We start from the raw sequence: 24,152 nt of genomic DNA, 5'->3' as shown, positions 1-24,152 counted from the left end.
GAAGCTGTTCAGGGTCCTGTTGTTTCCAGACTTGTTGCATCGGTACTGCTTGCCATGAGGTATCAGAGAGAAAGCTCTATGACTTGGGTGGCTGGAGTCTTTGACACCTCCTGGTATAGAAGTCCTGGATGGCAGGGAGTGTGGCTCCAGTGATGTACTGGGCCGTACTCACTACACTGTGTAGCGCCTTGCGGTCGGATGCAGAGAAGTTTCCATACCAAGCAGTGATGCAGCCAGTCAAGATGCTCTCAATGGTGCAGCTGTAGAACTTTTTGAAGATCTGAGGGCTCATGCCAAATGTTTTCAGCCTCCTGAGGGGGAAGAGGCATTGTCTTGCCCTCTTCACGACTTTGTTGATGTGTGTGGACCATGATAGTTCCTTAGTTATGTGGAAACCGAGGAACATGAAGCTCTTGACCTGCTCCACAACAGCCCCATCGATGTGGATGGAGGTGTGCTCAGCCCTCCATTTCCTGTAGTCCATGATCAACTCCTCTTGCATGTTGAAGTAGATGTTGTTGTCCTTGCACCACACTGCCAGGTCACTGACCTCCTCCCTGTAGGCTGTCTCATTGTCGTCAGTGATCAGGCCTACCACCGTTGTGTTGTCATACCTTGTCAGAATGTGTTCATGTGTAAAAAAAAGTATGTCTTCAACAGCAAATAGTAATGTCTCAGATGGCTTTCTGTGTAGTGTTGTTTTATCTTAAAGGGACATTTTTCTACTTCATATTCATCATCTCCAACACCACCAGAACGTACAGGATGTGAAAATGGCATGTTTCTATGTTTTGATGTAAAAAAAAGATGGAGTAAGATAAGTGGAATTGGAAACACTTATTTTCCTCAATCTTTTTTTACTACAAAACATAGAAAAGCATCAAAGATGTTGATGTTGGGGTGGTGCTGGAGAATTGTTTCATTTATTTCCTTTTAATGTAGGACACCTGTGAACTGTACAAAAACCTTACCAGTTCAATGTTATTGGTCATTTACACTGAGTGTACAAAACATTAAGGACACCTGCTCTTTCCATGACATAGACTGACCAGGTGAATCCAAATGAAAGCTATGGTCCCTTATTGATGTCACTTCAATCAGTGCAGATGAAGGGGAGGTGACAGGTTAAAGAAGGGTTTTTAAGCCTTTAGACAATTGAGACATGGATTGTGTATGTGTGCCATTCAGAGGGTGAATGAGAAAGACAAAAGATTGAAATGCCTTTCAGCGGGGTATGGTAGTAGGTGCCAGTCGCACCAGTTTGTGTCAAGAACTGCAACGCTGCTGGGATTTTCACGCTCAAAGGACATCCAGCCAACTTGGGGGGGGGGGGGGGGGGTGTTCCTAATGTTTGTTATACTCAGTGTGTAAGACATTTTAAAACAGAATGCATTGATTTTGTGTGTGCTGGATTCCCTGCTTTTGCTCGGAGAAAGATTTCTTAGGACAAGGTTAAGGAATGCATAAATAAGCATTGCCAATGGCATGCTGCTTTCTTAGAAGACAAACACCACAGTGGCACTGACTTGGTTGAAAGGAAAGTAGGGCGTGGCGCTATCCATCTAGAATGAAAGCTTTGTCAGGAATAGGAGTGTTGAATACTACTCGACACAGTTGATCGAAAGTCTCAAGATACAGTTTAGGAGAAATGTGTGTACGCTGGCCCTGCCTTACCTGTAGCTAAACAGTGATTGCTACCAGGCCACTTCACACTTCTTCATGTCATCATTGTCATTGGCATGGTCCCTTTTATTACTGTGTCGGTTACAAGTGTGCTTGTAACTGTTATCAGACCTCAGATGTAGGACTTTGCAACTTCAAAACATGGCTATTGAACTTGACATGTGTGTCAAATTCTCGTAACTCTATTGATTATTATTATGATATTGTATACATTTGATGTTATCATATTATTTATAGTTGATATTATTGTAAAGTATGCATTTCGCCTGTTCTTTACAAAGCATGTGACAAATACCATATGATTTGAAAGTCCTGGGAGTCTGTGAGTAGGCTTCTTACCTGCTACTCGTTTCATCAGCTGATTCACAAAAACACACACATACAGCTTTTTATCCCCAAAAACTTGCTGACAACTCAGTCTTTATTAGATTTCCCCCCTGTGTACATATTCAAATGACATTCTCATTATGTCTATACAATTGTTATTTTACAATCTTTTCCTACTAATGTAGATCACACTTTTTTAGTACTTTCTCTAGATTTGTTTTGTATACCTTATCAAAGACATTGTTGCGTCATAAAACGTATGTACACTTCTCAATTTTGTATAAATGACCTAATGTTTTTCATCATTTAAAAACGAATGTTGAGCTGTGAGTCAGTCTGAGTTATTTTTCAAATGTAGCAGCTGTTATCAGTTAGAAGGACAACGTGCCAATTGAGCTTTCTGTCAAGGACTGAGACATCAATGCATCATACGAAATCAGGAGGAAACCAGTAGGAACCCTGCAGAAACATAGCAAATCTACAATGACTGAATTAAAAAAACAGACTTCTGGTATTCCCAAGGGCATTGTAAAAGAACATCGTGACCATTTTATCAATATGCTAGTTGATACGACAGGAGTGTAACTACATAAAATGTCTTTAACAAAAAACAAAGTTGACATTCTTCATGATTCAATGTCCAACTACCAAAGAAACAATACATTCAAAAAGTGGGTGAAAATGTAATGTACACCAAAAAAAGTAGAATAATTTAATTTGATCCTCATAGACACTGCACACACCTTCACCATTTTGAGTGGCAAAAGAGGGTTAAGGAACTTAAGAGCAACATTTGACTAAAGTTTTTGTTGATATTGCTTGATGTCAGTTTTCTGTGAGATTCACCATGATGGGTCTGCAATGAAAGGAGACAGAATGTGAAATGATTATATATATTATTTCAATGTACAGGATACCTCTCCTCTCATTTAGTAAGTACAAATCAATGGGCTTTAGGTACCTATCAAAATGTCTGATTCCATCCACAATGTGCTGTGGGCTCAACCCACAGGGCTAAGACTGGGCTGCCAGGGCGGTGGCAGCAGCATCGGCGGCTGTAAATCAAATTAGATATACAGTACATAGAAGTGAATACAACAGCATCTGACTGCATCATACGATACGATAAATGTATGTCAGAGTGAGAGACGGGTCAAATAAGTATGTAATGTAAATGTAAAATGTGCGCACATAAAATGGATGCACGCATGACTAAGTCCCTTTGGATAAAAGCGTCTGCTGAAACTGCATATATTATTATATATTAAAGTGCTGACGTGGTTTGGTGGGTTGCAGTGTTTTGCTGACATTACCCTGCGAGGCGCCCTGTGTCATGTCATCCTGTTGGTCTGGTTGGTCCAGAATGTCAGCTGGAACGGCCGAGAGAGAGAAAAAAACACATTTATTCCAATAACTTTCTGTCGTCTGTGTGTTGCTCTGTCACTTCCTCATACTTGTCATTCCCAGCTCATCATGTGCTTTGGATGTGTGAATGTGTGTGTGTGGGGGGGGGTTTAGCACAAAGCAATTTAGCACAAACACAGCCAGTACTCCACAACAAACCTCTGGTGAGTTCATTAGAGTTGTTTATTTAACTGGTCTAGCCACAGCAAAGTGCCCTGGGTTCCTGTGTACGTGTGTTTGTGTGTGCGTACGGGCGGATTCGTGTTTGTGTCTGCATAGTGTCCATTGATGTGAGCTGTGGGAGGCATCAGGCAGGGCAGTCCTGTCTCCTCTCTTACCTTCAGTTGCCTCGACAACCGAGTCCATCTCACCAGACTTCATTATCTCTGTTCAAACAAATAGACATCTGATCAGAAAAGTCACAAGGACAAAAGATGTGTTTATTTTGTGGCTCGTTGACTGAGTTGACTGGTGAACACAAATGCACTGTTTCTTCCCCTGGCGAGGAAGCCTTGGAATGATTGGTCCTTTCATTGGTAACTACCCCAAGAAGTAAGTCAGTGTTGGGCCTTACCTTCTGAATCTGGAGTCATTGTTTCTTCCCCATCTATCTCATCGACATCTGCGGAAAAAACACGAATCAGCCTTGTTTTTACTATTTCAAGTAATATTACATACATACGAGAAAAACAAATGATTTGAAATATATTTTTTGATGCATTTTAGGATATATGTGTGAAATAAAATAAATGGCCAAATAATGTATTTTTTAATGCATTTTGTAATGTATTTTAATCCATGATACACATTTGTAAATGTATTTGGAATACATACATTATTTAGAATACATACATTTGTATGGCCAATGTTTTTTATTTCACATGCATTTAAAAAAAAATGTTAATCCTCGTTGGTCTCATCCTCCTCCTAAAGAACAGATTCATATATATTATGTTGAGCCACAATAATGAATTTGAATGTTACAACAGCTAAAGAACAAGCCATTTGAAAGCCCCAGTGATATTATTCAGGATCAGAGGAAATAAACCTGTGTGCGAATCTGCGCCTGGCTCTGCATCCGATTCAGATTGGTCATCCACTGAGTCTATGAAGATAAAATGATGGACCGTTTGACATAGGTTACTTGACAACTCTTTTATTCACTACTGCATGGATCAGCTGAAAAACAGGCAAGGTGATTAAGTGACACACAAGATAGAGAGACTTACCAGAGGCATCCTTGTCCATATCATCTTTGTCCATATCATCTTTGTCCATATCATCTTTGTCCATATCATCTTTGTCCATATCATCTTTGTCCACATCATCTTTGTCCATATCATCTTTGTCCATATCTTCTTTGTCCATATCATTCTTGTCCTTATCATCTTTGTCAAACTCAGCATCGTCAGAATCTATATCAGAAAGAAGTGTTTCAGTTACCACAATATAATACCATTGCCACGAACAATACTACACCATCTTTTACATGGAATCACATATGTACTTTTCATTATTAGCTGTTTTTCCTGACCACATGACCTGGCCTAATTATTGGCTACATTTCTATGGTTTTGTAGTGGTAACCTCACCTTTGGGCTCCTTCATCATGCTATCATCAGTGTCCTCTGACTGGGCTTCAGTGTCCTCTTCACTGTCATCCTCTTGTGGTTCAGAGGCATCGCTGGTCCCAATGTCCTTTTTACTGTTGGAGTCTGGTTCAGCCTCACTTTCATCCTTACTGTCCTCCTGACTGTCGGACTGTATTGTTTTTAGTTTCCTCTCCTCCTCTGCCTCCTCCAACTCCTCCTTCTTTGCCTCCTTCTCCAGCTCCTCCTCATTTACCTCCAGCTCCGCCTCCTCAGAATCCTGTGGATGCTTAAAATCTTGCCTCCCTACAGGGCTTCCCTCCTCGATACTGTCTTCAGGGCCGGGCTTCTGGTCCCCCACATCACTCCCCTCCTCCATGTCTGCAGCTACAGTCTCCTCCTGGCTGCCAATCACTCCTCCCTCCTCCAGGTTCATTTCCTGCTGCTCTAGTTCCTCCCTGGGGACCTGGATCATCTCATCGCTGTCATCATTGCTGTTGTCTGCGCTGTCTCTGTTTTTCTTATCATCTTTGTCTGGTTTGTCGTCTTCGGTGGTGTCCTGGCTGTCATCTGAGTTGTTCTTAACGTCTTTCTCTGGCCTGTCATCGTCTGTGTCAGAGTCTGAGTCTGCAGCTTCGCTGTCTGCCACAGAGTCGCTGTCTGCCACTTCCTCTGTCTGTGTGTCTTCTGCATGGGCCTTACCATCTAGTTCAGTGTCCTTATCCTCATCACTGTCATCTTTGTCTGTGGCAGCATCTGCAGACAAGTGAGAATGTTAGGCCATCCTGGTAATGAATACGGTTCTGTTAGGGCAGGTATTCCCAAACCCCCAGGGATACGTACAATGCTGTCGGGGGTATGCCAAATAAAAATGTGATTCACATTTGTTTTTAAATATATATATTTCTTTTTTTCTTTTTTCTTTTCACATTTTCAAACCGTCCATTTATATTTTCCAACGGGGCTAAACATTTGGGAATACATTTTCTTGCCTGAGTTGCCTCGTTTCACTGCCAAAAATAAAATGTAACCATCTAGTATTCAGCGAAATAACAACAAAGTCAAATACAGTTAGCCTAGTCAAATAATTAACATCCATTACTCGCTTGCTGGACACTAGATGGTTAGCCATTACTCGCTCGCTGGAATTTCACTAACGTTCTGTATGTAGCCAAACGTAGCTGCTGCTCATGTTGTTATCTGTACTGATGGCGCAAAAGCCATGAGAGGGAGACATAGTGGAGTGGTAACGTGCGTGCAAGCAGTTGCTCCCAACACCACTTGGGTACACTGCAGCATCCACCGAGAGGCTCTTGCTGCCAAGGGAATGCCTTGAAAAACGACAGCTTGAAAAACGTTTTGGAAACTAAAAGTTAAAATGGTTCACTTTAAAGCAAGGCCCCTGAACTCTCGTGTATTTTCTGCACTATGCAATGATATGGGCAGCGACAATGTAACGCTTTTACAACATACAGAAATGCGCTGGTTATCAAGGGGCAAAGTATTGACAAGTTTTTTTCAAATTGAGAGACGAGCTTAAAGTTTTCTTTACTGACCGTCATTTTCACTTGTCTGACCACTTGCATGATGAAGAGTTTCTCACGAGACTGAATCTAGGATTACAGGGACTCTCTGCAACTATATTCAATGTGCGGGACAAAATTGAGGCCATGGTTAAGAAGTTGGAGCTCTTCTCTGTCTGCATTAACAAGGACAACACACAGGTCTTTCCATCATTGTATGATTGTTTTGTGTGCAAATGAACTCAAGCCTTCGGACAATGTCAAGTGTGATATAGCGAAGCACCTGAGTGAGTTGGGTGTGCAATTACGCAGGTACTTTCCCCAAACGGATAACACAAACAACTGGATTCATTATCCCTTTCATGCCCTGCCTCCTGTCCACTTACTAATATCTGAACAAGAGAGCCTCATCGAAATTGCAACAAGTGATTCTGTGAAAATGTCATTTAATCACAAGCCACTTCCAGATTTCTGGATTGGACTGCACTCAGAGTATCCTGTCTTGGCAAATCGTGCTGTTAAGACAGTGATGCCCTTTGCAACCACGTACCTATGTGAGAGTGGATTCTCGGCCCTCACGAGCATGAAAACGAAATACAGGCAGACTTATGTGCATCCTTTCAAGCACACCCTTCTCATTAACCTGTCGTGAGTTATTCACAATTTTCGATTAACAAATAAGGTTTTGTATGTAAGATGGTTAAATTAAGATCATAATTATTGATTATTATTATATAATTATTTGTGCCCTGGTCCTATAAGAGCTCTTTGTCACATCCCACGAGCCAGGTTGTGACAAAAACTCACACCCATTTAATAAATGTATCGTATAGTGTGTGTGTGGCAGGCTTACAATGATGGCAAAAAAACAACATTTGAGAGTTTGTTGACCCTGGTGCTAGAGGGGTCATGCAGCTGGAGGTTGAATGTTTGAAGGGGTACGGGACTATAAAAAGTTTGGGAACTACTGTGTTAGGCTATATGAAGTAGAATATGTAGAACCAAGTGAGAACAAGAGAGATCTTAGTATTGAGCCTTTTGGGAGGCCAGTGATAAGACCTACCCTATCATGGCCCTTGGGTGAGAGACTAACGTAACCTTCAATGAGCACACTCCCCTGCAGAGTCGTTATCTAACGTGTTTTCTTCATCTGCGGCATCCTTTTCATCTGCACCAAGAGGATGCAGATGAGAAGGAAGTCAAAAACAGGTTTATGACCAACTGAAGGATAGAACAGCTCAAAATTACAGTTTCCCAGACAATCAATGTCCAGTTCAGAAATGTCAACTAAACACACCTGCATCACTCTTGTCGTCACTCTTGTCATCCTCTTTGTCCGTCTCTGTGGCCTCATCCATGTCATCACTGGTCACATCTACAATAACACATGATTTATGTTATCAAACTGCCGTCACCTATGATTTGATGTCTTTGAATTGCCAATGAACCTGGCTAGAACAACATTACGATAAAACCTTGATGTTGTTCTTCATACTTACCAGCAGAGTCAGCTTGCACGTCTGTCAGCACTTCATCTTGAAAAGAAACAAAAAGTTGGTTGTGTGTTTTATTATGAGTACCTAATCATATTTTCATTAGACAGGATAATGTATTGTCTACTTATCAATGCTTTGAATGGGGGATCAGTGTATGTGTGTCAGGACTGTCACAATGTCTGCTTTATACACATTTTACCTGTGGAGTCACTTCCTGGAAACTCTGTGGAGTCACTTCCTGGAGACTCTGTGGAGTCACTTCCTGGAGACTCTGTGGAGTCACTTCCTGGAGACTCTGCGGAGTCACTTCCTGGAGACTCTGCGGAGTCACTTCCTGGAGACTCTGTGGAGTCACTTTCTGGAGACTGATCCACACCTGCTGAGTCTGAAATCATAATTTAATTAGCAACATAAATGTATTATATTTATTCATTAACAACATAGACCTGTTGATTTTTACAGCGATGTTTGTTACACTGATTATGTTTATTATAATGATAATGCTTGTTACAATGATAATGTTTGTTACAATGATAATGTTAGTATGTTCTGATGATCTGTGAAGTTAGAGTTTGGTTATTGTGTAAGTAAGTCAGAGAGAATGGGTCTTACCCAAATCCTCTGTTGACACCTCTGTCGACACCTTCTCCATGTCATCAGCACTATCTGTATCTGTGGTGAAGACAGACTAAATGAGTCAAAATTCAAACAATTTATGGCCGTTTTGTCATGGATGAGTGTTTTTGTGGCCCTAGTCTAGTTAATTGTTTTAGGGTACGTCCCAAATGGCACCCTATTACCTATACAGTGCACTATATTTGACCTATACTAAACAGTCCTGGGTCAGTATCCCGATTCCAATAACTGGGTGTATCACAATTCCAATACTTATTGTTGATCTGTCTATCTATTGATTGACGTATGTCAAATCAAAATGATCATTCACAGTGATGAAGGACTTGAAGATTTAGGCTCAGTGGTTGTGAAGACTGCCATTGCTTTCTGTGCTGCAAGATGTGCCCTCACCTGGTATATCATAAGTGTCTATGGTCTCTGCCACAGCCTCAGAGGCATCTGAAAAAACAGATCATATTTGATCATGTACTGACAGTCATCATCAGCTCTACCCTACATCCCTCCATTAACGTAGCCATGTGGACTCAGCTAATAATGTAACCTAATGTAGAAGGAGTAAAAGAAACGCCTGAGTGGAGTTCCCACATCCACTTTTCTGCGGAAAAGGAAGCTAGGTTGAAGATAGCTATATCCCTGAAAACAGGATGCATCCGGTTGTTGGCAACTCCACTCAAGGTGCTAGTAATAAAACAGTATTTCTGTATCATTATATTACTATGTATCAGATGAACTATCATTTTGTACTTTATTATATTACTATGTATCAGATGAACTATCATTTTGCACTTTATTATATTACTATGTATCAGATGAACTATCATTTTGTACTTTATTATATTACTACGTATCAGATGAACTATCATTTTGTACTTTATTATATTACTATGTATCAGATGAACTATCATTTTGTACTTTATTATATTACTATGTATCAGATGAACTACGATTTTGTACTTTATTATATTACTATGTAACAGATGAACTATCATTTTGTACTTTATTATATTACTAGGTATGATAACTATAGTCTAGAAGAATGTGCCTTTCATTTTGTATCTTTGTTTTGACTAAAGTAACTGTTGTGTCCAAAAGAATGAGACAACTTTGACATTGGGTAGCAAGAACATCTCTCAAAACATATTGTTTCACTCACCAGCTGCATCTGTTGTATCTTGGCTGCCTGCTGCTTCAGCTGCATCTTAACATAATAACACATATCATTTCCTACCTTGTTATTGAACATGATTACATAACCATACAGTAGTTTGGCCATCGATTTGCTGCTGATGTTAACTGCCACTAAAATGGTTTATTTAATTAATGCTTGACAATAGATGTATGGCTGCAGTATGTCTTCCCCCAGGTTTGTCCAATTCGCACTTGAAAGTAGACAGACAGATGCAGTAACTACTGTAAAAAATATATATATATATATTTAAAAAGCACATTACAGCACAGCACAGGCCAGTGTGGCCTGGGGAAACAACAAATGCCATGCATTCTCATCATCACCATGGAAATAATTTTAGGGTGTGTCTGACTTTCCCTCACAGATTTTCACTCAGGCTAATGTGTGGCACACAGTGCTGTGACACACGATAGAAGACTGCATCTGTACATCCTGCATTGTTATCAAATGATTTCGACCTTTGCCCTTAACCTTTATCATTGACCTTTGTGTATTTTGCTCCTAGGTCTCACCTGGGGCATCAGAGTCATCAGGATTGCCTGTAGTTTCCACGCTGGTATCTCTGTCTGTAGGACAAGGAAGGGTGAGTATGATGCTCTCTGTGAAATCCCTAGTATAGAGTCTTTTTCATTGAATTCCAATTCATTGGTTTCTCAATGTTTGTGTCTGGGAATATATTACTGCTACTGGCATCTGATAAATGAAGAACAAACATCAGGTGAGTTGGAATTAGACGTTTGGCATTAGAAGTTTTAGCCATGGATTCTTCAGTACTAAAATCTGTCTGGGTAAGATTATTATATTACCATGACATGTTTCCTTGGTAACTGGTTTTGATTGGGCTTACTGTCTTTCAGATAATGTATTCCTCTAAGACAGTTTATAGTGGGTGTTAAAGAATGACAGTAAGTAAACAATGTGTTCTGTCATGAGGAGGTTTGGGGAAGTGGGAAACATGTTTTTTGGCGAGCCTTGATATACCTTTGGCTTGGATTTGAGACCCCTTTGGTTTACTGTCTGGACATTTACTGTCTGGACATTTACTGTCTGGTCATTCACTGTCTGGACATTTACTGTCTGGACATTTACTGTCTGGACATTTACTGTCTGGTCATTTACTGTCTGGTCATTTACTGTCTGGACATTTACTGTCTGGACATTTACTGTCTGGACATTTACTGTCTGGTCATTTACTGTCTGGTCATTTACTGTCTGGACATTTACTGTCTGGACATTTACTGTCTGGTCATTTACTGTCTGGTCATTTACTGTCTGGCCATTTACTGTCTGGACATTTACTGTCTGGACATTTACTGTCTGGTCTAGAAAGCATTTGTTTAGCTCTGTTTCGGGGGGGGGGGGGTTGTTATACTGTATGTGAGTATCCCCCATTGCAGATCCTCTATAGGGGATAGTTAAGTGTTTTTTTAGTCTTATAGCAGGCCCATTTTGTATGCTCACTAATTATTTGCTGTAATTTTGATAATTGTGGCTAATGAATGAGGTGTGTGTTTTCTTACATTATAGTCTGAGCGGCTCAACATGTGTTGTCAGACCCAAACAGACCCACACCCACCCACCCACACACACACACACACACACACACACACCCACCCACCCACACACACACACACACACACACACACACACACACACACACACACACACACACACACACACACACACACACACACACACACACACACACACACACACACACACACACACACACACACACACACACACACACACACACACACACACTGACCTGGGGTGTCTGTTGTATCAGGTGAGGAATCCACTGCACCTAAAAACAAATTATGATCAACAGCTCAGCGTTCCTTCTCTCATGTTGAACTTTCTTCACTGGTACTGTGAGGGGAAATGTTTTACTTTCTTAGGGAATCGGCATATTCATTCTTGTTCTCTAATCTACAGAGTTGGTTTCCTTGAAAGTCTAGTTGAGTTGGTTCTACATCATTCACTCAAGATGGCATTAACTTCTTCCTTGATGGAAAGATCCCCAGACCCAGACCCTCATACCTCCTGCTAGCTCTTTACTGGAATCAGTCCCATCTGTGGTCCCTGTGAACAACAGAGGATTTCTTATTAGTGTCCGTCGGTATAAAATGGTGCATACCTTGAGTGGTTAAGAAGGTATTAGGTAAGAGATACATTGGCGTCAGTACAAACCTGTGGAGACTCCATCCGGGCTCCCTGTGAGGCCTCCGCCATCTTTGTCACCTGAGACAAAAAAAGTATCAAAGCACCCAGCTAAGCCAATACCAAACTGGAAAACTCAGTATCTTAATGTATCCAATTATGCAACAGTCAAATGGTTTCTTTTAGCACTGTTGAGGTTTCAGTCCATTGTTTTCAAATGGAAATGAAATAAAACGACAAAGCACATATCAGAAGCGATCCATACGTAACCTATATGTGTAGGCTTTGACTGGAGGGGTTGTCCGTGTGCTTACCTTTAAGGTGCACTAGCAAGGGGGCAGCTCTCTCTGAAACACACAGCACAAGGCATGGTGTCATTACACCAGCATAAACACTAGTTCAGACTGAATAGAAAACCACTTCTACTTAACAAAGCTGATTAGCATGTACTTTTCTGTTGTGGTGATTATGAATGTCATGATAAAACACAAATTACACATTACCATCATTGTCTGCCTTGGTTCCATCTGTCAAATAAATATGCATTAGAGAGCATTAGGGGAGCATGATTAGTGGTTTGGGGAACTAGCTCCATTTGAATGGGTCATATATGAGACCCACCCTAGTCCTCACTCTACCCCACATCAGGCAAAGGACAACAGACCTCTTTTGTGTCTCCACAGAGAGACCAGGGTTCTGATTACACTGCCATTGTGGAGAGGCAGAGGACTCCCATTGTGATTCAATGAGATGGATGGAGGTCGCAGTATACATTGGAAAAGCCTCCTCACTTAAACATTATGTCATGGTCATTTCGGTTTATATATTTGCTCACTTTATGTTTGCAGTGTAGCTTAGAGTAGCTTAAACTGGATAACTGGAAAGGTGAAGCATGATGAATGAAATTAAACTTAAATAAAAACCATCGTCTAGACAACATCTTGTGCACATAACTATAAAATTGTCATTATTATTAAACTGTAGTTACTGATGGAAGAATTCTAAATTCACCCACATTTATATGATTTAGAAGAATGTTTAGTTGAATGTTTTCTTACCATTAACAGGGGCTGAGAGAGCAAGACCAGCCAAAGCAAAGATCAGAGGAACAATCAGCAGTCTGTTAGAATAAGAACACAGAGATACAACTGGTCACTTCACTTTTTAAACAATCATTTAGTCAAACAGATAGTCTGTGTTCTCCTAGAAGTCATCTTAGGGTGTTTAGTGGCAGTGGAACATTTTAAAACGACTATTTGAGAATGGAAGGTTGCAGGAAATGTGTTTGCCCTGCTCATAGCATTATAACACATGTGAATATATGTACCTTGCAGCAGGGAAAGGTTCTTATGTTCAACATATCTTATGGATAATTACTGATCACTAAAACCAATTAAAAGTTCATCAATGAAAAGTTGTTAGATTATGTACTTTATCTTTGTAATATAATGAAAAGTCAAACACAGGGTGTTTATTAAACATTTAGACTTTCTCAAATTCTGACTTCTCAAAAGCTTTTTAAAGACTGTCTCGAGTCCCATCATTTTATCTCGTACCACAATCATTATTGGGTTTTTATCCTATTGTTATTGGAGTTTAGAAATGAACAAGGAAATCTTAAATAAGAAAAAGAACATATTGCGATCCACAGAAAAACAATTCATTCAACTATCCCCTCTTGCCATCATTGAAATACCCAAAGCAGATGTAAACTTCTCAGGTTTCATTCTACATGTAGAGTGACAAATAAAACTTCCCCCAAGAATACAGATATATGTCCAAATAGATTGAGTAATTGCATAAGTACCCGTACACACATGTAAGTTCAAAATAAATACCAAAAGCTAGCCATCCTTGTGTTAGTATTCACTTACCGTGACAACATTGTGATGGGATAGTTTAGCCAGTGGGGCAACACTCAGGTGTCTCTATAGTTTCCAGTAGGTCTACAGTCTGGCTGGAGGGAACCCAAGGGGTTTTATACTTTCACCACTCCCTCCGCTCCTAGGGGGCAGAGCCTGTGAGACACACAGAGAGACACAGGGGGCTTGCAGAGGAACATCATTGCACTCCTTTAAAATAAGGTTGAGAGAGGCTCTGACAACTTTGTTTGTGTTTCCAAACAGTGATCTGAATCAATCCCCCATATCTCTCCCCTAAACATTCAGCCCCTCACACATACTCATAGCATACACTCACCCCGCCCCCCCTCTCAAAGTACCCAAACATATCACTTAGGTGTGTAGATCGTTTTGTTGTTTTATTTCTTTTGTTTGCCCGTGAGATTTTAATTGTGTTTCTCAAGTGAGCTGTGGTTGGTGTGCGCTTCTGGGGAACAAAACACAGATGTGTGGTTAGGCAGGACATGTTCTTGGATTTTAACCACGTGCTTACTCTGTGCTTTTTTCTTGGCATAGCAGGCTACTCGTAGACTACCTGCCTAGTGGTATCACATATCACATGTCTGGCAGACATATCAGTGTGGATGACGGATCACCACCTCAAGCTGAACTTCGGCAAGACGGAGCTGCTCTTCCTCCCGGGGGAAGGACTGCCCGTTCCATGATCTCGCCATCACGGTTGACAACTCCATTGTGTCCTCCTCCCAGAGCGCTAAGAACCTTGGCGTGATCCTGGACAACACCCTGTCGTTCTCAACTAACATCAAGGCGGTGGCCCGTTCCTGTAGGTTCATGCTCTACAACATCCGCAGAGTACGACCCTGCCTCACACAGGAAGCGGCGCAGGTCCTAATCCAGGCACTTGTCATCTCCCGTCTGGATTACTGCAACTCGCTGTTGGCTGGGCTCCCTGCCTGTGCCATTAAACCCCTACAACTCATCCAGAACGCCGCAGCCCGTCTAGTGTTCAACCTTCCCAAGTTCTCTCACGTCACCCCGCTCCTCCGCTCTCTCCACTGGCTTGCTACAAGACCATGGTGCTTGCCTACGGAGCTGTGAGGGGAACGGCACCTCAGTACCTCCAGGCTCTGATCAGGCCCTACACCCAAATAAGGGCACTGCGTTCATCCACCTCTGGCCTGCTCGCCTCCCTACCACTGAGGAAGTACAGTTCCCGCTCAGCCCAGTCAAAACTGTTCGCTGCTCTGGCTCCCCAATGGTGGAACAAACTCCCTCACGACGCCAGGACAGCGGAGTCAATCACCACCTTCCGGAGACACCTGAAACCCCACCTCTTTAAGGAATACCTAGGATAGGATAAAGTAATCCTTCTCACCCCCTCCCCCCTTAAAATATGTAGATGCACTATTGTAAAGTGGCTGTTCCACTGGATGTCATAAGGTGAATGCACCAATTTGTAAGTCGCTCTGGATAAGAGCGTCTGCTAAATGACTTAAATGTAATGTAAATGTAATGTAAATGGTAAGGGTTTGATGTAGCCAGATATAAAGTAGGTATGTTGTGATGTTTTTATGGTGTGAACTGAGAGTCAATGGAAGTAGAGGAATGGGTTCGACAATGCTATTTATGAAGGTTATGTAATGCTCCATTTTTAAGAATGTTGTAACATATTTACAGCTTTGTAACTTTTTGATGACGTTTTCTAGCAGTGTTGGGAACCTCTGTGATAGTCTAGGACTTTGTCCCACCCAATCAACTTTCAGTGACTTCATTAGTGATGATGATTAGGATTTAGCATGTTAGGTTTTGAGACATTGACATAAGGATAAACCTGGACCAACATGGATAACTTTAGTATCATCTCTATGGAAAAAAAAGTTGCTACATTATCACCCTTATCATTTCACTCCTCACAAGTTGCACCACAGACTTACACTCTCACTCTGAGGAAACTTTTAAAGCCAGTGTTGAAGAGAAAGGATAGTTTTTGTTTCGTAGTTCCAACCCAAACTCTTCTTTCATGCTTGTCAAATAACTCTTCTACTAACCTGATGAAAACATTCATCAAGACATTTTCACATGCAAGATACCCCACTGGCAGGACTATAATGGGTCTGGACAGATTTAACTCTCTTGAGGATTGGGGATTGACTGTTTCAGATGCTAATCTGATGCTAATGTTAACATTTGTATGGTAATTAGGTGAAAAGCCAATAGATAGTTACTGTAACAGAATAGAAGATGACTAGCTAGCTTCCAATCATATTAACTCCCTGTTGTTAACTTGACCAATTCCCCCATACATAGTATACTCGGTCATATAATACTTTATATGGTCAAATAATATTCATAGAACAAAAAGGAAAGTTTTACATCTTCCTAAGTCTGAGGGTGGTTTTAACCTTCCAGACTTGGAATTGTATCAACTCACTACCCAAGGCTTTTACTTGCGACATATAGTTAAAGCTGCAATATGTAACTTTTTGGGCGATCTGACCAAATTCACATAGAAATGTGTGTTATAGAGCTGTCATTCTCATTAGAAGCAAGACTATGAAGGGGTATATTTGTTTTATGTGTGCTATTTCTCTGCTTCCAGTTAGTTTTGGCTGTTTTACCCTTTCGGTTTTGTACACCAGCTTCAAACAGATGAAAATTCAATATTTTTGGTTATGGAAAGCGGTTTAGATGGTCCAGTGATTCTCTACACTATACTTGCTTGTTTAGTCACATACACTGAAATTAGGCAAACTATTAGAATAATAGCAACCAGGAAATGGTGGAGAGATTTCTGCATAGTGCATATTAAACGCACTAAAAAGGAACAATATTTTTTACATGTCTATTTTCAAAGGATAAAGCTAAGAACATAAACAACTTCATAGTTAAAAACACTGTAACTACATGGAAGACAATGAAACGTATTCTACAAGAACCAATGGGACTTCCTAAAAACACAACCCTATGGAACATTCCTTGGATAGCTTTTCAGGAATCACTGATAAATTGGTCCACATGGAAAACTACAGGCATAGCAATTGTAAATGACATGGTAACAGGAAATACATTCATTCCCATGGCAGAATTAAAAAGTAATTTTGGACAGACCAATGTAGATAGTATCAGATACATGCAACATAAAAGTTATATATCACAAAATTTGGATTAGAAATGTGATGTGTTGGACATTAGAGCAACCTTGAGGGAATCGTATTTGAGACAGAAAGGGGTATTCATACGATAGGGAAGATATACAAAACCTTGCAGAGAGCATATCCAACTGACAATCTCTTAGAAAATAACATAAACTACTGGAACCAAGACTTCAGGAGAACTGATGTTGGCACAAGACGGAGGGAGAGTTGGAGCATAACTAACAAAATTACATTCAACAACAATGTACCCTTAATCCAGTATAAACCAATGTTTATTATAGAAGAGACAAAATTCACAGATGCTTCAGCACAACGTCAGAGTCATGTCTTAAGTGTAAAACTATTAATGACTCAATAATTCATGCTCTCTGGGAATGCTATAGTCTCCGGGAGTTGTGGGCGGAGCTAGAAAGTTTGTATTACAATGTAAACGTACTTTTAATCCGTCTGTCTGCATATTTCAAGACATGACATATAGGGATGTCGTGAGATACCCAATGGGCTGGAGGATGCTCTTCTCATCTTGAAACAACGTATACTAAAAAGTTGGAAATCAATCCGCCATCATTAACACATGGGAAAATGGAATGATTTATTATTGAAATATTGAAAGTATGTGGGCTACGGAGAGAAACAAAATGGTGCCGTTTCAGTCCATGTGGCAGAAAGTGATGTGGGAGCTGGAGATAAGGGAAAGGGGTATACCTAGTCAGTTGTACAACTGAAATGTGTCTTCTGCATTTAACCCAACCCTTCTGAATCAGAGAGGTGTGGGGGGGCTGCCATAATGACATCCATGTTTTTGCAGCCTGGGGGAACAGTGGGTTAACTGCCTTGCTCAGGGGCAGAATGACAGATTTTTACCTTGTCAGCTCAGGGATATGAGCCCACCACTCTAACCACCAGGCTATATATAGATTGGGGTGGGTGTGCTAGTGTGTCTGGGCAGGTGTGATGTAATTGATGTTTGTTCAATGTTGTTGTTTGTATGTGTATGTTTTGTATTGTCTATAAAAGATTAAAAAACATTTTACTAAAAATATAAATAATCACTTTAGTATCATCTCTATGGAAAAACAGCTGCTACATTATCACCCTTATCATTTCACTCCTCACGAGTTGCATGACAGACTTACACTCTCACTCTGAGGAAACTTTTAAAGCCAGTGTTGAAGAGCAAGGATCATTTTTGTTTCTTAATAATTCCAACTGAAACTCTTCTTGCAAGCTTGTCAAATACAGTGGGGCAAAAAAAGTATTTAGTCAGCCACCAATTGTGCAAGTTCTCCCAATTAAGAAATGAGAGAGGCCTGTAATTGTCATCATAGGTACACTTCAACTATGACAGACAAAATTAGAAAAAATAATACAGAAAATCACATGGTAGGATTTTATAATGAATTTATTTGCAAATTATGGTGGAAAATAAGTATTTGGTCACCTACAAACAAGCAAGATTTCTGGCTCTCACAGACCTGTAACTTCTTCTTTAAGAGACTCCTCTGTCCTCCACTCATTACCTGTATTAATGGCACCTGTTTGAACTTGTTATCAGTATAAAAGACAGCTGTCCACAACCTCAAACAGTCACACTCCAAACTCCACTATGGCCAAGACCAAAGAGCTGTCAAAGGACACCAGAAACAAAATTGTAGACCTGCACCAGGCTGGGAAGACTGAATCTGCAATAGGTAAGCAGCTTGGTTTGAAGAAATCAACTGTGGGAGCAATTATTAGGAAATGGAAGACATACAAGACCACTGATAATCTCCCTCGATCTGGGGCTCCACGCAAGATCTCACCCCGTGGGGTCAAAATGATCACAAGAACGGTGAGCAAAAATCCCAGAACCACACAGGGGGACCTAGTGAATGACCTGCAGAGAGCTGGGACCAAAGTAACAAAGCCTACCATCAGTAACACACTACGCCGTCAGGGACTCAAATCCCAGATGTGTCCTCCTGCTTAAGCCAGTACATGTCCAGGCCCGTCTGAAGTTTGCTAGAGAGCATTTGGATGATCCAGAAGAAGATTGGGAGAATGTCATATGGTCAGATGAAACCAAAATATAACTTTTTGGTAAAAACTCAACTCGTCGTGTTTGGAGGACAAAGAATGCTGAGTTGCATCCAAAGAACACCATATCTACTGTGAAGCATGAGGGTGGAAACATCATGCTTTGGGGCTGTTTTTCTGCAAAAGGACCAGGACGACTGATCCGTGTAAAGGAAAGAATGAATGAATGAGGCCATGTATTGTGAGATTTTGAGTGAAAACCTCCTCCCATCAGCAAGGGTATTGAAGATGAAATGTGGCTGGGTCTTTCAGCATGACAATGATCCCAAACACACCACCCAGGCAACGAAGGAGTGGCTTCGTAAGAAGCATTTCAAGGTCCTGGAGTGGCCTAGCCAGTCTCCAGATCTCAACCCCATAGAAAATCTTTGGAGGGAGTTGAAAGTCTGTGTTGCCCAGCAACAGCCCCAAAACATCACTGCTCTAGAGGAGATCTGCATGGAGGAATGGGCCAAAATACCAGCAACAATGTGTGAAAACCTTGTGAAGACTTACAGAAAACGTTTGACCTCTGTTATTGCCAACAAAGGGTATATAACAAAGTATTGAGATAAAGGTGAATGCACCAATTTGTAAGTCGCTCTGGATAAGAGCGTCTGCTAAATGACTTAAATGTAAATGTAAATGTAATAAACTTTTGTTATTGACCAAATACTTATTTTCCACCATAATTTGCAAATAAATTCATTAAAAAATCCTACAATGTGATTTTCTGGAATTCTTTTTTTCATTTTGTCTGTCATAGTTGAAGTGTACCTATGATGAAAATTACAGGCCTCTCTCATCTTTTTAAGTGGGAGAACAATTAGTGGCTGACTAAATACTTTTTTGCCCCACTGTAACTCTTCTACTAACCTGATGAAAACATTCATTAAGATGTTTTCACATGCAAGATACCCCACTGGCAGGATTATAATGGGTCTTTGTCTGCTCTGTCTCTTATAGGTCAGATTCAACTGCTGGGGATTGACTGTTTCAGATGTTAATCTGATGCTAATGCTAACCGCTTGTATGGTAAGTAGGTGAATAGGTGATCACTGACGAAAGCCAATAGCTGGTTAGTATAACAGAATAGAAGATCATTAGTTAGCTTCTACTCCTATCAACTCCCTGTTGCTAACTTCGTTGGGTTGTCATTTTAGCATTGTAGTGGTAGAGGTTCACCATCAGCCCCCCACAGTTTACATAGAATAATATAATAATAATATATGCCATTTAGCAGACGCTTTTATCCAAAGCGACTTACAGTCATGTGTGCATACATTCTACGTATGGGTGGTCCCGGGAATCGAACCCACTATCCTGGCGTTACAAGCGCCATGCTCTACCAACTGAGCTACAGAAGGACCAGAACTAAGGGGCTTTCCACCCTCGACTAGTGGGACTAAACTACAGACCATGTTAGTAGCTAGTAACATAAGCATTTCGCTGTACCCGCGATAACATCAGCTAAACTGTGTATGCAACCTTTGATTTGATTTTGTCAGATGGTAGAGGCTAATTGAAATGACTCGGTACCATTAATACATTTTGTACAGATGCTAACTTCAGAAGGGGCTTCCCACCCTATAATAGCAGTAGGACTAAGCTTTAGACCATTCAACAGAGCAACAATCAGTCAGCCTGTGCAACAGATAAGCATTTGATATCTTTCTCTTTCATCTTAGCTTCTTCCTGCCTCTGATGTCTAACCCCCGGTAGATTTCCAGAACACCTTGATAGTCTTTCCTTGTTCTTTTTAAGTTACACAACATTTCAGTGGATGAACCTGTGAGTGAACTCAGGTTTTTGCTGACCTGGTTGCTAGCTTGGCATTATCAAAACAAACTGTATCGTATCAGATTTAATTCTATTGAAATCTCTCGGAAAAAGGCTTTAATGTAAATAAGGGAGATTTCAGTGCCAAATGCTGACCACTGATGAAACGTCTCTGTTTACTGTGCAGTTTTTGAATGAAAATAGTTCCTGAAATCTGTTGAGGAGGTATACTGTTGTGTAATGATGAGGCTTGTGATTGAACAATGAAGATAGTGTGGTGTAATGGATTAAATTGGGTTTCAGTGTCAATGGTCTCAAATCACATCTTTTGCCATATTTGCCATATTCAGTGGTTCACTAGTTGGCCTCAACACTACAGTATTAAAAAATAGTTCACTTCCTTCCCAACATGGCTGTGGACTATCAAGTGTGAGGCATGACCTTACAAGTGAGGCATGACCTAACAACCTGCCAACTGAAAACTACTGACCCATTAGTTAATACAGATTCAAGTCCAAGGTTTTAGGGATAGAGAGTTAGAAATCAGTGCCTGGTCTTTCCCCCTGCCTGCTGTTGTCCTTTCTAGTATACTGATGTATCTTGCTCCAACCGTATCACTCTCATGGCACGTTCTAGAACACTGTTTCTGGTCCTGGGCACGCTAAACACCTGGACTGAGGTCACCTCTATCACAATTTCTGCCATTTGATATGATATGATTCCAAATCTATCTGTCCAGTGTTATTACTGAATGAACTGAAATTAAAATGGTATTATCTCTCTCCTTCTCCCTTTATTCAGAGTTGGGTAGTTTATTGTATCATAACGGATGTACAGTAGTAGTACAACTGACCAATCATATCAATGCTTTGAAAGTGAAGTCTTCACAGTCAGTGGTGTTTGAGCTGGCGCACCTATGCCCATTTGTATACCCACTCAGTATTAACAGGGAACAAACACCTCCTCATTCCTCTGATGAGAGCTTTTGGTAGGGTGGCTCTTATCTTCTCAAATCAAATCTCCTTCTCAAATCAAATCTCCTTTTACCTGGATGTTAGCTCTGTAACACTAAATGAGAGGCCTGTTAATTTTTAGCCTAACACTTATTTAGAAGCAAGCACTTGTTTTCTAGCTCAATCCCAACCCATCCCTTCTGCATTAATTACTCCATACTGTAGTGTACATTGTGAAAAGCAATAGACTTAATTCCTCAACTGTGCCATCTTTAAAAAAGACCATGCTAAGGAAATGCATGTGCTGCTGCTGGCCACGTCTTTGTCAGAAAATACATTCCTTAGGTCAAGGAACTTCATGGTTAGGTAAAGGTTGATTAAAAATATAGGGGAACGTTCCAGATGTTGTCTCCTTTTTTTCCCAAAGGGAGCTTTTATGACATTTTCAAATATGACATTGTAATGTCATCACAGCCAAAGGAGAGAAGGAAATCAATTTACTCATTGCAGCTTTATCGACAAGTTCTTTGCAATGAATGCAATGTATTGATTTATGCGTCAACACTCTTGACGCTTATCTCTTTGCATTGAATGCAACGTATTGACTTATGTTTCAATACTGTTGATGCATATCTTTTCAAATCCAATCAAAGTTTATTAGTTGGGTACACAGATTTGAAGGAATTATAGCAGGTGCAGTGAAATGCTTATGTTACTAGCGGCAACAGTGTGTCTCCCAATACAATACAAATACCGAAATCAAAACAAGAAATCAAGATATGACAGAACGAATCCAATTAACAAAAGTAGATATGTTAGAGTGAGCATGTCTCAGAATCCAGAATATAAATATGTGGTGTGTATGGATAGGATATGATTTGGAAGGAAATTGGTACGTACATTAGGATGAGGATGAGAAATGTCAAGAATACAGTATGTACATACACAGTGAGTAAACAACAGAAACAGAATATGAGGTGACCAGCATTCAATGAGTCTATATATATATACATGGGGCATTAGTCTCAAGGAGCAGGGCTGAGTACTGGGCAGGTAGCCCACTACTGATGGCTGTTCAACAGTCTGATCGCATTAAGATAAAAGTCGTTTCTCAGTCTTTCGGTCCCAGCTTTGATGCACCTGTACAGTCTCTGCCTTCTAGATGGTAGCAGGGTGAACAGGCCCTGGCTCGGGTGCCGGAGGTCCTTCATGATCTTCTTGGCCTTGACACGTGGTGCTGTAGATGTCCTGGAGGGCAGGAAGCATGTCCCCTGTGATGCTTTGGGCTGACCGCACCACCCTCTGGAGAGCCATGTTGTTGAGGGTGGTACAGTTTCCGTACCATGTGGTGATGCAGCACGACAGAATGCTCTCATAGAAGTTTGTAAGGGTCTTAGGGGCCTTGCCGAATTCCTTCAGCCTCCTGAGGTTGAAGAGGTGCGGTTGCACATCTTCACCGTAATGTATTGACTTATGCGTCATGGTCTTTCTTTGTATTACCAATGATACCATATTGGGAGACCTAGACGTCAGTTCAACGTCTAGTTTTGATTTACATTTTATTCACTTGTCAAACATGAAACAACGTTGAATCAGCCAGTTTGTGCCCAGTGGGAAAGGCCATATGTATTTTTCATCACATTTAAAAAGAACATCGTGGCCTATGGAGGATGGAGTTGTTTTTATGGAAAATCATAATGTATTCCTCATGGCTCTTCATTTGGTTACGGCTGATATCAGGAACAAATGATACATGTGCGTATATGTGGGAAGTACAAATCCCTCTTTTCAACTCAAGTCATGTAGAGCTAGTTCCTCTTTGTAAACAGACGACTTACCTGTGAATGTGCAGCTTCGTTAAGGAAAGACTTGTTAGGCTGCCCTTCAGTAGCCGTGCTCTATACAGCTGCAGTCACAACAGGCCTGGACAGAAAACCCGGAAAACAGAGGACAAAGTGAGGTCTCAGGAAACTGGGGTTGATGGATCCAACAAAAGAGAAAGGTAAATCTTGAAGACAGACACCTCTGTTAAAAGATGGAGGCCATTCAGTGGAAGTGCAAGCATGGTAACCAGCCAAACTCTTTCCATTGCTCTGTGTTTCTTCAACTTTTTTCTTCACAGTTGGAAGCTGGTGGTATGCATACAAACTGCTCTTAATGAGAGAGAAAGAGAAAGAGAGAGCGAGAGATTACTCCGAACTTGGTAAAACCCAAACCCTGTATATAATTGACAGAATATACAGGCTACAGTTCCCCTAATATACTGTACATAGTATTGGTTAACAAGAATCCCACATCTTTATAGGCCTAACTAATACACTTAGCTGACTAGGTGATG

General features: G+C 40.8%; 1 protein-coding gene across 2 annotated transcripts; it reads right to left on the bottom strand.

Annotated features, from left to right (window-relative positions):
- Positions 1 to 2,079: 2,079 nt before the first annotated feature.
- Positions 2,080 to 23,901, bottom strand: LOC124042726 (otolith matrix protein OMM-64). Of its 2 annotated transcripts, XM_046360827.1 has the most exons (24): positions 23,838 to 23,888; positions 23,653 to 23,737; positions 13,885 to 14,028; positions 13,069 to 13,130; positions 12,514 to 12,537; positions 12,325 to 12,357; positions 12,041 to 12,091; positions 11,891 to 11,932; positions 11,616 to 11,654; positions 10,360 to 10,413; positions 9,812 to 9,856; positions 9,049 to 9,096; positions 8,635 to 8,694; positions 8,222 to 8,407; positions 8,026 to 8,061; positions 7,824 to 7,901; positions 5,007 to 5,759; positions 4,644 to 4,829; positions 4,463 to 4,519; positions 3,989 to 4,036; positions 3,753 to 3,800; positions 3,324 to 3,380; positions 2,972 to 3,065; positions 2,080 to 2,866 (listed from the first exon to the last, which is right to left on the bottom strand). In XM_046360827.1, the coding sequence occupies exons 3-23, from the start codon at positions 13,893 to 13,895 to the stop codon at positions 3,025 to 3,027; spliced, it is 1,959 nt and encodes a 652-aa protein (XP_046216783.1). In that variant the 5' UTR covers positions 13,896 to 14,028; positions 23,653 to 23,737; positions 23,838 to 23,888; the 3' UTR covers positions 2,080 to 2,866; positions 2,972 to 3,024. The 2 variants fall into 2 exon arrangements, with proteins under 2 accessions (XP_046216783.1, XP_046216784.1); XM_046360828.1 differs by having other exon boundaries at positions 9,812 to 9,850; positions 23,653 to 23,901.
- Positions 23,902 to 24,152: the final 251 nt, after the last annotated feature.

Source organism: Oncorhynchus gorbuscha, linkage group LG09, assembly GCF_021184085.1.
Source record: "Oncorhynchus gorbuscha isolate QuinsamMale2020 ecotype Even-year linkage group LG09, OgorEven_v1.0, whole genome shotgun sequence".
Lineage (NCBI taxonomy): Eukaryota > Metazoa > Chordata > Actinopteri > Salmoniformes > Salmonidae > Oncorhynchus > Oncorhynchus gorbuscha.
The sequence above is the reverse complement of the archived record's forward strand: the minus strand, read 5'-3'. Positions and strand labels throughout refer to the sequence as shown.